The 13,824-nt window shown below is 37.2% G+C and overlaps 1 protein-coding gene across 2 annotated transcripts in view; it reads right to left on the bottom strand.

Moving 5' to 3' along the window:
• The window catches only part of pdlim4 (PDZ and LIM domain 4), a 44,638-nt gene continuing 30,814 nt past the window's right edge, over positions 1–13,824 (bottom strand). For both annotated transcript variants that reach the window (XM_051877924.1, XM_051877925.1), the window contains 4 exons: positions 12,403–12,602; positions 9,746–9,909; positions 5,836–5,989; positions 1–2,879 (listed from right to left, as the gene is read on the bottom strand). In XM_051877924.1, coding sequence (XP_051733884.1) covers positions 2,675–2,879; positions 5,836–5,989; positions 9,746–9,909; positions 12,403–12,602 — 723 coding nt within the window. In that variant the 3' untranslated portion in view covers positions 1–2,674. The remainder of the gene's footprint in view (positions 2,880–5,835; positions 5,990–9,745; positions 9,910–12,402; positions 12,603–13,824) is intronic.

Below are 13,824 nucleotides of genomic sequence, written 5' to 3'. Positions count from 1 at the left end.
TCCAGATTTTTTTTTAATGAGAAACTGAAATTGAAGAAAAAAACAGTGAATTTTCCTTGGATGATTCATAAGATAAGCCTCTAATTTTGAGTCAACTTCAAGTCTTAAATTTCATAAGTTCTTCTGTATTTTAAAAAATCTAGTGTTCATATTCAAATAAAGGAATTCTTTTTACCTGATTCTTTGCTGTTATTAAAATTGTTGCTTTTTGGCAAATTGCATAGAAACCAATTGGGAACTGAAATTTGTACAGTCTTTCCAAAACACATCTGTGTCAAAACTTTGCAACATTCATGACCCTAAATAAGAAATTGTCACATCACTTAAAAAAGAAATAAATAGCTTAACCAGTGTTTCAAGAAGCTTGAAAATCAAATGCGAGTCAAACTGACCCCAACACAATATTGGCTTCAATTTTGGTCTGTTCCTCACACAACATTATCATATGGCTTCAGAAGACTTGCAGTCTAATGGACTACTGTTATAATACTTTCTAGAATGAGAATTATTTCTTTGTGTTCCACAGAAAAAAGAACGTTTGGAATGACAAGTAACTCCTTGCTCAAAAAAAGAAGAAAAAAGAATTCCTTTTCTGTTTTCGCTTTTCCATTCGCTGTCATTATTTTAAAAGATGAACTGTTAGCATTCAAATTATTTACAGAAGACTCTTAATACAACAAAGTAGTTATGTGTTAATCGTTTTCAAAACCCACACATATATCTCATTCATAAGAAACTAGAAAAACAAACATTTCTCTCTCTTTTTTTTTTTTAAACAGAATTTACAAAAGCGTCACCAGATAAAGAAAAGCCAAAAAAAAAAAAAAAAGAATATCTACTTTACTATTCTGGTTTTGTTTTACATGAAGAAGTCATCCACACCATCAAAATAAATCTAGTTTAAATTACATAGGGGGAGAGTGGGGTAAGATGAGCCAGTGCTGTATCTCGGCAAACCGTACACTTGTATTGTCATGTGACCATAAATTTTGGAACCACCCATCATTTCTGCCAGATTGTGAAAAGGAAAAGCACATGGGAGGAGTGGAAGGCACCCATTTACTTTAAAAACATTTTTTGGCTTGTAAAAGTAAAATTCTCAGCATAAAAGATGTAATGGCTGTTGTTAAAGCAAATTAATCCAGGTCTAAAAATATTTATGATGCATACTGGTGATTTAGTAATGTTATAAAACCATGCAAATCATATAGATAAATATTAGACTGAATTGGTAAGCTAGCTAATGTTGTCCAAAATGGCAGCTATGGGGCAAAGTGAGCCAAATCTGTGGGGTAAATTGAGCCATTGTTTTAATTTACCCCACCACAAGGCACTGAAGTTAAATTTCACATGACTTTGATTCAGATTCAGTTAGATGATCAGTTTACACCCAGATGGTGCAACTTACCCACTGACTCGGATCAACTTACCCCTAACCTGGGGTAAATTGAGCCACAGGAACACTTTTTATAAGAAGCCATATTTTTCAAACCCTTTGTCATAGATGCATTCTGATCATTTAAAATGATAGGAAACATCCTGAAAAATTACTTTAGATACTTTCATTGTACTTCCGCCTAATTTTCTCTCATCTTGCGGACCACATAAGTAAAAAATGGCTCATCTTACCCCACTCTCCCCCGACTGTACACAAATATGCAAACGCAGTCACAAATGCTTGGCCAACACATTTCAACTCTTCAACATAAAATGCATTTCTGCATTACTGTGGTGGTAACAACATCAGTACTTGTGATACAGTCACCTAGAAATGTCTGTGCCATTAAACCAAATGTTTTCAGGTAGCTAGCTTTAAACAGAAAACTAATAGGCAAAAGAAGATATTATATAAGGTGGTATGTGTGGCCGCTGATTCAGCAAGATGCTCTTAAAACTGTTGCTTTACCATGATGGTAGTTGATGTGAAAGAAAAAAAGCTTCTATGGACATTTTTCTCTGAATAATTGCAATAGAAATCGTGTTTTGACACTTTTAGGAAAGCAATTGCATGTCAAATCGCATTCACATACTTGCATTTAGCATGTTTCAAGCTTAAATCTGCTCAAAGGCAATTAAATGAAATTCATGAAAGCAGTTTTCCTCCTTTTCTTCAGTTTACGACAAAGATAAAGCTGGATGTGGTGATGGAAGCTAGCTCATCGACAAAAAAACACACAGCTTGGCTTCTTAGCCAAAGAATAAACATACCGTCCCAAACTTTCTGAATAAATGAGTACCATTTCCATTTTCCACATGGCTTGAGACATTCTTCGTGGCCTTTTTGAGCACCTCAGTTCACCACAGCATTCAGAAAAATAAATGGCTGGTGTGCCACTGAACAGATGTTCTTCTGGGCCATGTTGTTTTGTCTATTCAGTTATCTTACATTTCAAACTTTCTTCTTAAAGCAACACCAGAACTGCTCTGTAAGAATGTTAGAAAGGCTGCCTAACCTAGGAAAAAGTGCTGCTGACCTAGAAAACAGCTGCTCGATTTCAGCACGAGGTTAACTGCAGGTTAACAAACTACAGAACGTGAGTCCAGGATAAAGTTGAGCAGGGACTGAAAAAGAGCTTCAGGAGAAATGTCAGTTTGTTATTCTCATTTCCACTTCGCCAAGCTGATTCCTCAACGAAAACCTGTGTGTGTGTGTTGGGTTAAAGAGTGTGTATGCTTAGACCAGTTCCACTTTGGAGTTGGGGTACACGGCCACCACGTCATAGCCCTCAGGAGGCTGCACACGAGCCTTGGCGTGGGTCTCGCAATACAGATTCTCATCGATGAAGAAATATCCTCTCTGCTTTAGATTCAGCCCACAGTCATCACACATGAAGCAGTCGGGATGATAGAGCTTGTCTCTGGCCTTCACAATGGTTCCCCTGTGTTAAAACAATTAGAAGACATCTGTTAAATGTCATTTATTAATATTTAGTGTTATGGGCTTTTATTGTCACTTCATTTGGTAATTGGGTCAATGGTAAATCTAAGATAAAGAAATGGACAAATCTTTTTTTTTTTTTTTTAAAAAAAGCCATTTTTTAGAAATTTACTATTTGTATTTATGTTGGTTTCATATGGTTTTGAAAAATGTTTTATACCATTTTCAACAAGAGGTTACATTTAATGATTTGGTGCATCAGTGTTGGGGAAAGTTACTTTTAAAAGTAATACAAAAAAATCCTAAAAAAGTAACTAATTACTAATTACTTTTTATGGTCAGTAATGCATTACATTACATTTGCGTTACCTTTTCCCACCTGGGCTTGCTTGTTTGTTTTTTTAATAACAAAAAAGTTATATATTGGCAAATGTAAAGGCCCTTTCACACCAAAAGTAAAATAAAATATAGCCAGCAAGCAGCAATTATTGGGGTTCAAGCGTTTTAAGGCCTTTACGCCAATGCGTAAAAAAGTATTGTTTTATTTAGCAAGCATGTAACCACTTAAATCATAGAAGGAAAAGACCATTTACAGCCAATATAGGCAGTTTACCACAGGAAATATATGGTTTTTAAAGCTTTTTAACAGTTATAGCGCCAGCTATGGTCCGATCTTCATAAAAGTTGGCATGCTTCTTTAGAGTCATATGCTGCACATGCTCACCTAATTTGGTGAAGTTCCGAGTTTCCTTTTTGGAGTTATAGGCTTTTGTGTGCACTTGGTCACGCCCCTTTTCTAAATGACCCTGTTATAGCTATCCAAAGGGTAAAGTTCAAGTAGGTTCAGGTAGTTCGCAAAAGTAGGATTTTCAATAAAATCCAAAATACCTGAACATTTCGCCTGAATGACGAGCGGCATGCATTTTGTCCGTCTTGAGCCAAGGATTCCAACAATATAAGACAATTGAATGGTTCAGGAGCCATTCCATACTTTTGACCACTATAGCGCCACCGTCATGGCCGATCGGTAATGAGTAAATGCATGTTTACATTTAGTCTAGATTAGAACTACAATAACCATCATGTTTACAAAGTGCACACAACACCTCTGAACTTACTCCTGATTTCTCTCAACATGGCGACAGGAAAGCTGTCAGTCAATAAATGGGAAAAAAGGTAAAAGTAACTCAGATGTAAATTTAAAAGTTGTTTATTTATTTGTTTCATTTTACTGCAGATTCGTTTTTAAATGACACAGTTTGACGCAGGCTTTTCAGAGAGACTGAAAATAAAAGATGATGCAGTGGCGACTACATTGTCTCAACACTGTATTTGCTGTTCTTTACTTTGCTTCGGCATTTATGGGGTTAATGCGTTGGATTATGGGATTCTGAAGAAAGCTGCTTTTGTTATTGTTTTGATTTAAGCCAGGGTTAAATAGGTTAAATACGCATAAATATTTCACATTGTTGGCAAATGTTTCAACTATGTAACAAGATATTTTTCAACATTGGAAGTTTTCAAAACAATTCCACATGTGTAATGGCGGGGATGTTGAAAATTAATCAAAATTAATCAAATTAATCAAAACATTATGTTCTAAAAAGAGGGTCAAAAACAAGAGATAAAGTAGCCTATTCTAAATTAGGATGTTTTTTTAATGTAAAAATCTTGATGACATTATAAGCGGACCTCAGAGAATGAAAAAAAAAAATCAGTTTATGACTCCTAAATGACACGGTTGTTTAACTTTTTTTCAGTGCCATGTGCCTCTGCAAAAATGTTTTACTACATTTTATGAGTAAATTCTGTAAAAATGATCCTAATACCACAGGCTTCCATGCACAGACCTTTAAAAGAGAACAGCCGTGTATGATAAAATGGTGGTCAGCAACAATTACTATAAAGTAGGATTAGCAGGTAATGTTTGGTCAGTAACCAAGCAAACAATAAATGGGCTAATCTGAAATGACATGACCCAACTATGATATAAAATAAAAAGCTACTGCTCTGCACAGACGTCTTTTATGTGAACCTGACGGCTGATTGGATCATCTCTTATCACTAATTCACCTCCTCTATAAACGGGTACATATTTGGAGCCTATAATATCTATCAACAACATTGACAATGGACACATTGTTTCACTCTTCTGTGGAACTTTCTTATCAAATGACATCACTGTGTACTTATTTTTCCTGTGGGAAAGTGCCAAGAGCAATAGAGTGACTTACAGTATTATCTGGAACACCTGTGCAGCAGGAGGGACCACATGCTGGAGCAGGTCTGGCTTTATTTAACAATTACGTATTCTATGAACTTGTCACTGTTGTTGTGTATAATGATGCACAACGTATCGGCCACAATATCGGTATCGGCTGATATATGTTCATTTTAATGAAAATTTGTCCGATATATTAAAGCCGATAAATAATGGATTATTTCCTCCAGCTGAGACACTTCAGATGCGCACTAGTGTTCACCATGATGGTTTTGAATTGCTTGAAATATGATTGGAGTCACTTCAAAAAGGAAAATACAGTTAAGTACAGTGCAAGTCTGTCATATAGGCTACATAAAATTATAATTGTGTGTTTGGGACATGGCTTTTAATGGTGAGACTATTGTTTTTGTAATCAGGCTCTCAAAAATTATATAAAAATTTGATTTAGATTTATCGGCCAATATATCGGTTATCGGCTTTCAAATATAAAGAATTATCGGTTATCGGTATTGGTCAAATTTTCATATCGGTGCATCCCTAGTTGTGTACTGTTAAAGTCTTTAATTTACTGCAAGATACTACTTACTGGCTTAAGTTCAAAGATAATAAAACAAACATATACTGGCTTCTAATGTCTATTCAATATAATATAGCGTCTTGATTTTGGGGCTTTCCTCAGCAAATATTGCTATAAATTTAAACACATTCTTAAGCAGCAATACATCGCACTTACACAATGCCATTTCCGCAGCGTGTGCACTGAGGCAGCTTCTGTAAGCCGGCGATGGGCGCCAGAGGAGCCGTTATGGGGCTGCCCAGCTTTGGCACGGGGGATTTGACAGGGGAACGCAAGCCTCTTACCCCATGTCTGTCCACCGGTGAGACCCCTGAAAATAAAATAAACTGCAGTCAAGGGCACAGAATATTATATATTCATTTCCATTGATCAGCTACTGTACTAAGATAAGAAGATATCAGAATGAAAACCAAGTATTCTTCTTTTGTTGTAACAGCTTTGACTACATCAAGACTGCACACACTATGGTTCAACACCAAAGAGGCCTTTCAGAAATAGAGCATCCGTGTTATTTACTAGAACGAAGCTCTGGAACAAAAAGCCCCAGTCTGAAGCCAACTCGTAGCGCATCAAGTATCCAACACTCCTCTAGTGTGTGACATGTTCCTGCTTAGATCAAGAAGTTGCAGATACTATGATTTTACACCTTTAAATCCATGCACCAAAAAGGTTATAAATGAATGATTCAATGAGTCATTGAATCATTCATTTAACCCAGTGGTGTCCAATCCTATAGACCTTAGTCAGGTTATATGCCATATTGAATTTAACGCAGATGAAAATGAGGCTGTGAAGGATAGACTTACAGTCTTTACAATGGCACACACCGTATAAAGGTACTAGATCACGCAGTTTTCACAACTTACAACTTTTAAAACCATTTTATGGAGTTTTGTCAACAAAAAGTTTTGCTCTGAAAAAACAGATTAAGGAGTTAGGGGTCATTTTGGGGTTTTTATGAGCGCACTGCTTAGGGCCCCCAGAAGTCTATGACCAGCACTGGTATTATCTTTATTTCATCTTAGTCCAGGATAAGTCATAGTGTTGTGCACATTTTACTAGGCTGCTTGCAATGCTGAAAATAAAATCTGTAACAAAAAAGCCTTCCTGTAGCTCAAACAGTACAGCACAGCACAGCACTTGCAACACTAGTGTCTTGGGCTCGATTCCCAGGGAAAGCAAGAACTGATAAAATGTATTTGCTTATTAAAATGTTGCTTTGGGATATGTGGGGATAAAATGCATCTCTTCCAGAGAAGAAAAATGAACAAACAGAATAGAGGATTTCGAAAGAAGAGGCAGTGAAATCCCCCATCGCCCTCAGAAAATTGCACTCATATTAAGAATATTTTTGCTAGAAATTTCCAGGCATGTGTGCTGAAGCGAAACTCTGCAGGGAAGTGGTCCTCCAGGAGCAGGGCTGAATACACCACAGGACTATGGTACACAAAGTTGCACCACAGGAACTGGGAATGATTTTAATTTTTGGGGGAACTAAATTTTCTCCTGCTTCAGAGTAGGGTCTAACCCAGCACATATGAACTACCAATAACGTAAGTGTCAATGATTGGCCGAACGTACGCGAAACACCAGCACCCGCCATTTTTAAAAAAGCTATTTACACACACAGTTTATAGCCAACATATTTACGCCACGAACTAACTCTACGAACATGGGAAACAGTGATAGATGGACCTCTCAACCGTTACCCTAAGGAGAAAATCCAACAAGACTTTAAAGGGACCGAATCAAAACATGATTATGTATTTCTGCTCAGCTAGCGACATTGGGCATCAACGCTGATACTTTTTCATACAGTTTACTTTGTATAAAAGTTTTATCTATATTGTATTTCATTGAACTGCTAAACAGATCGTAAACTAATGAAGGCGGAGAATGGGAGAGCTGTGTGCTCGGGCTCTGGCGATCTCAGCGCCGTCAAAATAAAAGTCACAACAACAAGCGCGGCTTACGTAACTTCAGAGTTACTACTACTGGTGGTGCGATTACAACCAGGAAAACGGCCCTATTGGAACATTTCGTTCTCGGTGAACCACCCTAGTGGCTAGTTCCTATAACTAAGGCCCTGTCCACACGAACACGGGTATTTTCAAAATGGCCGTTCGTCCACACGCAAACGCAGTATCAGGTCAGTGAAACAGAACGTTTTTGAAAACTCCTGGCAGGGTGAAGATTTCCCGGACTCCGGTCGCAGTGTTGTCGTGTAGCCAGTGAAACTGGAGATTTTGGCTTGTGACATCAGAGGGTGCACTGTTATCTCCTCTGTTTGACGTCAGATTGTGCGCCGCTGTCTCCTTTCTTTACATGAGGTGAGTCAATGGTGGACTTAGCCGAAATATTGTTGCTAATAACTACTAATTAATTTGGATTTTCGTCATTTTTTTAATTGTTACTACTTGTTTCAGAATGTAACTTGTTCAGGAGTGACAGCCGCATTTAAACGTGGGAGTGAATTCCCTAAATTATCGTTCTTTGTTTTAGATACAATTCACCCACTGTTACACATTTACATTCCAATAATATACAAATAACCTTTTTTCAGGCTTCTGATTGGCCAACGTGGTTTTACGGTTAGGGTTATATCGCCACCTGTTGGTTTAGCATGCTCTTGACAGCGCTTCATAGTGTGTTTTTGCAGTTTCATGTGGATGGAGATTTTTTTTAAACCTTGCTTGTGTGAACGAGAAAACTCTGTTTATAAAAATACCCATGTACGTGTGGACTAGGCCTAAGTTCCTATAACTACCCAGTGTGAAAGCCCCTCTTGATTAGCTTCTTCAAGTGTGTTTGATCAGGGTTGGAGCTCAGCTCTGCAGCACGGATCTCGAGAACCAGAGTTGTCCACCACTGGCCTAAATAAGGTTTAATCACTGTTAATTACTGGACTCCCAAAGTTAATTGTTGCTCTTCTTTTCTCCAAAACGTCCCCACCAACTTTGTCTTTCCACTTCCTGCATTAAATTATGCTGTTCCACTAATTCACTCACAAACCTATTCATCAGAGAACATTCTTTGAAAAATTCTCATTTTGTGTTCAATGCGACCGAGTGACTTGGGGGTGATTAAATTGTAAGTAAGAGAATTGTAACTTTTGTGCAAACTATTGCTTTGAACAGCTACTTCTGACTTTCCAAGAGGCCTTGTTTAGCCCCAAACAGAGAAATCTCTTAAAATAAGCGCTTAGCAGCTGTCCCTGGAACAAGAGATGGCCGGAATTAATGTCCTTCACACTTCAATCAGATACTATTCTCCATGCAGACATAGCTGAAAATCACGGGTGTGTGTTAGCCTTAGGGCACGGTTGGGACAGAGCCATATGGCCAAGTATGGAGCACAGCTGCCAAGGCCGCCTCCTATCTTCTCTGCTTCATGCTGAGCCTAAAGCCAGGGTTGGCGTAGCATGAGCTCAGTGGAGAAAACCATCCTGCTGCTGAATGAGGAAACATCCGGATAAAAAATTACCCGTAAATGTTACAACAGTGCCCGCCTCCTTCATCTGATTGTTGTTGTGCCAAAGTGAGATCATTAACTCCGCGTTATTCCCAAGAACTGCTGGGACAGGTTACCACTCCAAACCTGTCAACGAATACCACTAATTACACACTTAAACACTTGATCCTTGATCCCTGTGGCTCCATGGGGATTCAATTTAATGTGCGAGAGATGGCAAGGCGTAAGTGTACCATAGTCTAGAAGCCTCTCCATGGGATTATATGACACAAAGCACAACATTTTAAAGGGATTTTAGCCTCCAAGAGACAACAGAGCAATCTGGACCAAATAATCCAGAATCCAGGACAGTGCATTTACTGAATACATTTTTCAGTAGTGTGACAATTTTTGAAATGGCGTAGCATTTCTAATAACAAGCAAATAGAGATGTACTGTGATAAAACGCTGCATCATTGTTATGTTATTGTTTCCTCTGAACATACTGTGGAGATAATCATTGTATTGTCGGTTTGATCATACACAAACTGACAATTATCGATAATTAACAATTCCAACATACATTCTGAGAGAGAAATAAATAAGTAAAACTGACCCCCATCCTCAGCTTCCAGGATTCCCTGCAGGTATTTAAAGGAGCCAGATTGTTTGGGAGCTGACACAGGTTCCTCGTAGTCCTGAAGCATCCTGTAGACGTCTGACTGTGTGTCGAAGCCATTGGGGTTGCCTGATGAGTTCAGTGGTGGTTCAGGGCTGAAACTGAAAGGAAAACATATCTAGATCTCTTTCTCTTCCATAAAAAATCTGCTATTGCCATATGCTTTCATACTGAACAAAACACTTTCTCAGTGCATCAAGTTATTTATAAAAGAAGGAATGGAAGCCAAAATAATTGGTTTAAAATTACACATTTGTTACAAATATTCAGATACACACTTACACTACCAGTCAAAAGTAGACACGGTAAAGCTGAATCTTGTACTTAACTTGCAGATGTTAATGTTGGAAATCTTATTTATTACTTAGCATTCTTTTATCACAGTATAACACTCAAGTGCAAATAGGAGTGAATTTCAGATGTTTAACCACTTTTAGGTTTTAGTTATTGCTGGCATGAAGAAATATTCCAGGTATCACTTTCCAAACAGTACTAGTGATTGACCAATATATATCACCAAGTGCAACATTTTAGCATTTTTAAACATCAGTCGGTAACTTTCTCTGTGGGGCCGATGTGTCAGAAGCAGGACTTATATTTTGAAATACTTTTATGGGAGCTTGTATGCTGGGAGTCATGAGTTTAATACTGTGGCGCCTGAGCATCCAAGCTCTAATTCTAGTTTACTGTTTCTGTTTAAGAGTTCTTTCTAGTAAATTATTAGACAGAGCAGTTAAACAAAGAAAGTAATAATATTTCTCATCTAGCAAATATGCATTTATATCATTTAAACAAGTGTTTGAATATCTAATCAACATTTAATGTAACAAACCTTGGAAATTTAGCTATTAGATCTTTTTATATCCTGCATAAAACGTGTGCAATCTGATGAAAAATATATTACCTGATCATCTTTGTTAATGACTTCCTTTGTAGCAAAATATGATTTAGTATAAGCACTGTTACAAAGACCACAAACTGACATGAAAAGCAAAGAGTCAAACTACCAAACTAAAGGAAACACTGATCACCATAATAGTGATTTTCAATAAAAAAATCACTAATGACATCTAAACCTCTGTTACTTCTCAAAAAGATCTGTAGACAAATGACAGAAATAAAGTCTAGTTAGTAATAAGAGAGATTTAATGAATTTTCAGTTGATTTCATTTAAGGCTGTGGATGGAAGTCACAGCTGGAAGTTGTAGTCCTTGTGTTTCTCTTTCCTTCAGTGATTCTGCTCGTTATCATCAGGTGTCTTCAATAATCGAACAATCAACACTCAATTAGTCACTTAAGTATCTGCTTCAGTGTTACTTTATCACTCTGCTGGTGGTTCCCATATGAACACCGAACGGTGTGAATGTAACACCGGGGAATTTACTGTGTAATAATCACTGCAATAATGATCCATCCATCTTAAGTATTTGCCTATTTAAATCCAAACAGACTTTTTTTTGGCTGGGCAGTGTATATCGACTTTATATCAGCCTTTAAAAAAAATCAATATCTGTTGATCACTAGTTAGTACTTTTGTAATATTTCTTTAAACGTCAGATCCACCTAGACATCATTTATAATATGAAAATAATAGGAGAACCATAAGTGAGTATTATCAATAGATTTGATGAATTTCTTTTCATCTTGTTTAATAAAATTACAGCAATCAATATAATAATAACGACATTGACGGGTCAACTTAGATCGTATTAATGTTCATGACATTGTGTAAATAATCAAGTTATATTTAATGCACTTTAAATGCACTGAATTGACCAGAGCATATTTCTAAAGGTCATATTCATTTTGCAAATTACAGCTTAACAAGAATTTCTCTAATAATAAAGAATGAGTAGACATGTCCAAACTATTTTGACTGGTGTTATGTGTTAAGATCTTTGAAGGAACTGATTCCCCAAGTACACAGCAGATACTTCGAAGGATTTTCATGTTGGAAGTTTCCATTAGAGTGATCAGTGTTATGACAACTTCTACCTCACGTACAGGAGGAATTCATAAACAGCGCATTTGTCATCTTCAAAGTAAACAGCGAGTTTTACAAGCAACCAAATGGTTCTCGATAACCTTTATCTAACATCCAAATACACGAGTGCTTCAGAAAACTCAAGGGTGTTCTGCAAATATCAGCACAGCAGATGTTCCCTGAATACTGTTCACTTCTTCCAGTCACTATCCAATTCAGTGCTTCGGTGAACTCATGAACTCCTTTTTACATAACAATATGTATGAAGAGCTGTAACATATTTCAGTCTGAAATGTTTATTGTTGTGTGCAAGTGCTCTGAGTGAAGACAGGACCTGCACTGTAGATTTCCAACATGGGAAAGATCCTCAAGATCGCTTCCTTGATAAATCACTATGTTTTTCACAGCCTTGTGAGCATCATAAATATCAGTTTCTGGCAGCTGTACCATTGCAAAACCGGTGTAGTTTGTGTTGGCTAGAGTTTAGCTGTGTACAGTTAAAATGAAATCAGAATTGACCCTATTTACCTTGCGTTCCAGGTCTAATTGTTATTCCAAAGAAAAATGATGTTATTCTTGGGCATGTGTGAAAAACTGTAAAATGGCACACCTGTGAGGAGAGCCCAGGCTGAGGCCTGCCATCTGCTTGGGCAGGGCACCATTGCCGTTATTGTGTGAATACAGTCCGGCTGGATTGTTGTACATAGGTCTCGAGTTGCCATTATTGTACGGCACACCGCCTGTAATGGGACTCTTGGGGGATGGACTCTTGGGAGTGGGGCTATAGCCACTGCTGATTGGTCGGAAGGTCTGTAAAAAGAAAAAAAGTAGTACTTTGTGATTAGAATCCCATCCGATTCTCTTCACTAAAAATTCCGGAGTAAACTATCCACTGTGTTTCAACTAAAAGCTAATCCCATCCGACTTGTGATGACTTTGATTGGAACAATAAAACAGCCTTTGACAGGTTTACAGATCTGACATGCTCTCAATAAACAGCTTACTCAGAAATATGTAAATATTTACTGTTGCTCACAAATTCCCATCATACATATTCGTCTCTGGTCAGCTCAGCTTTTGATTATAAGTTGTAGCAGCCATTTTATGACATCAGCAGTCATTTAATGCAACTTATTTGTGTTATCCTTCGCAGATGTTTTGTTAAATAGTTAGTTAAACAGAATAAACCAGGCAAATGTCAACAAATTTTCTATTTAAATATTAAGACACCATTTTGGGAGAGATGTACTGTTGATTTCATACTCTAGTAGTCAAAATTTGGAATAATTAAGATCTTTTTAATGAAAGAAGTCTCTTTTGGTCACCAAGGCTGCATTTATAGACTAACTTTTTAGTAAAAAGGTAATATTATGGAATATTATTACAATTTAAAATAACTGTTTTCTATTTGAACATATCTAAGCTGAATTTTCAGCATCATTACTCTTCAGTCTTCAGTGTCACATGATCCTTCGGAAATCATTCTAATATGTTGATTTGCTGCTCAAGAAACATTTCAGTTGTGCTGCTTCATATTTTTGTGGAAATCGATACACTATAATGAAAAATGTGGGTTAAGTAAGATTTTTTTTATTTTATTCAACACGGATGCATGCTTAACTGGATATTGGTGCAACTCTAGAAGTCTTCTGATTGGCATCATCACGGGACAGTAGATTCTTTGATTCCAAAGCATTGGGAATCGAGAGATAAATGAAGAAAATAAGTCTGAAATCAACCCTCAGAAGTCATTTCCAAAATGTGTGGCTTATCTTACTGTGTTCCAAGAAAAAAATAACAGTATATGGGTTTGGAAAGACCAGAGGGTGAATAAATAATGACACAATTTTCATTTTTGGGTGAGGAATAAGTGTTCACACAAGTCAAAATGTGCCATCTAAGCAGTTCTCTGTACTTCAGCCCCACTGCAGGAGGCAGAAGGATAAGTCTGCAAACCATATTTTCATCCCTTTAAGGAAGAGGTTCTGTTTTCTGTTGTTTTTAGCCTTGTGTCAATGAAAACGATCTCATA

The sequence above is a fragment of the Ctenopharyngodon idella genome, chromosome 21 (genome assembly GCF_019924925.1).
Source record: "Ctenopharyngodon idella isolate HZGC_01 chromosome 21, HZGC01, whole genome shotgun sequence".
NCBI classification, from domain to species: Eukaryota; Metazoa; Chordata; class Actinopteri; order Cypriniformes; family Xenocyprididae; genus Ctenopharyngodon; species Ctenopharyngodon idella.
Note: the sequence above shows the minus strand (reverse complement) of the source record. Positions and strands in the feature narration are given on the sequence as shown.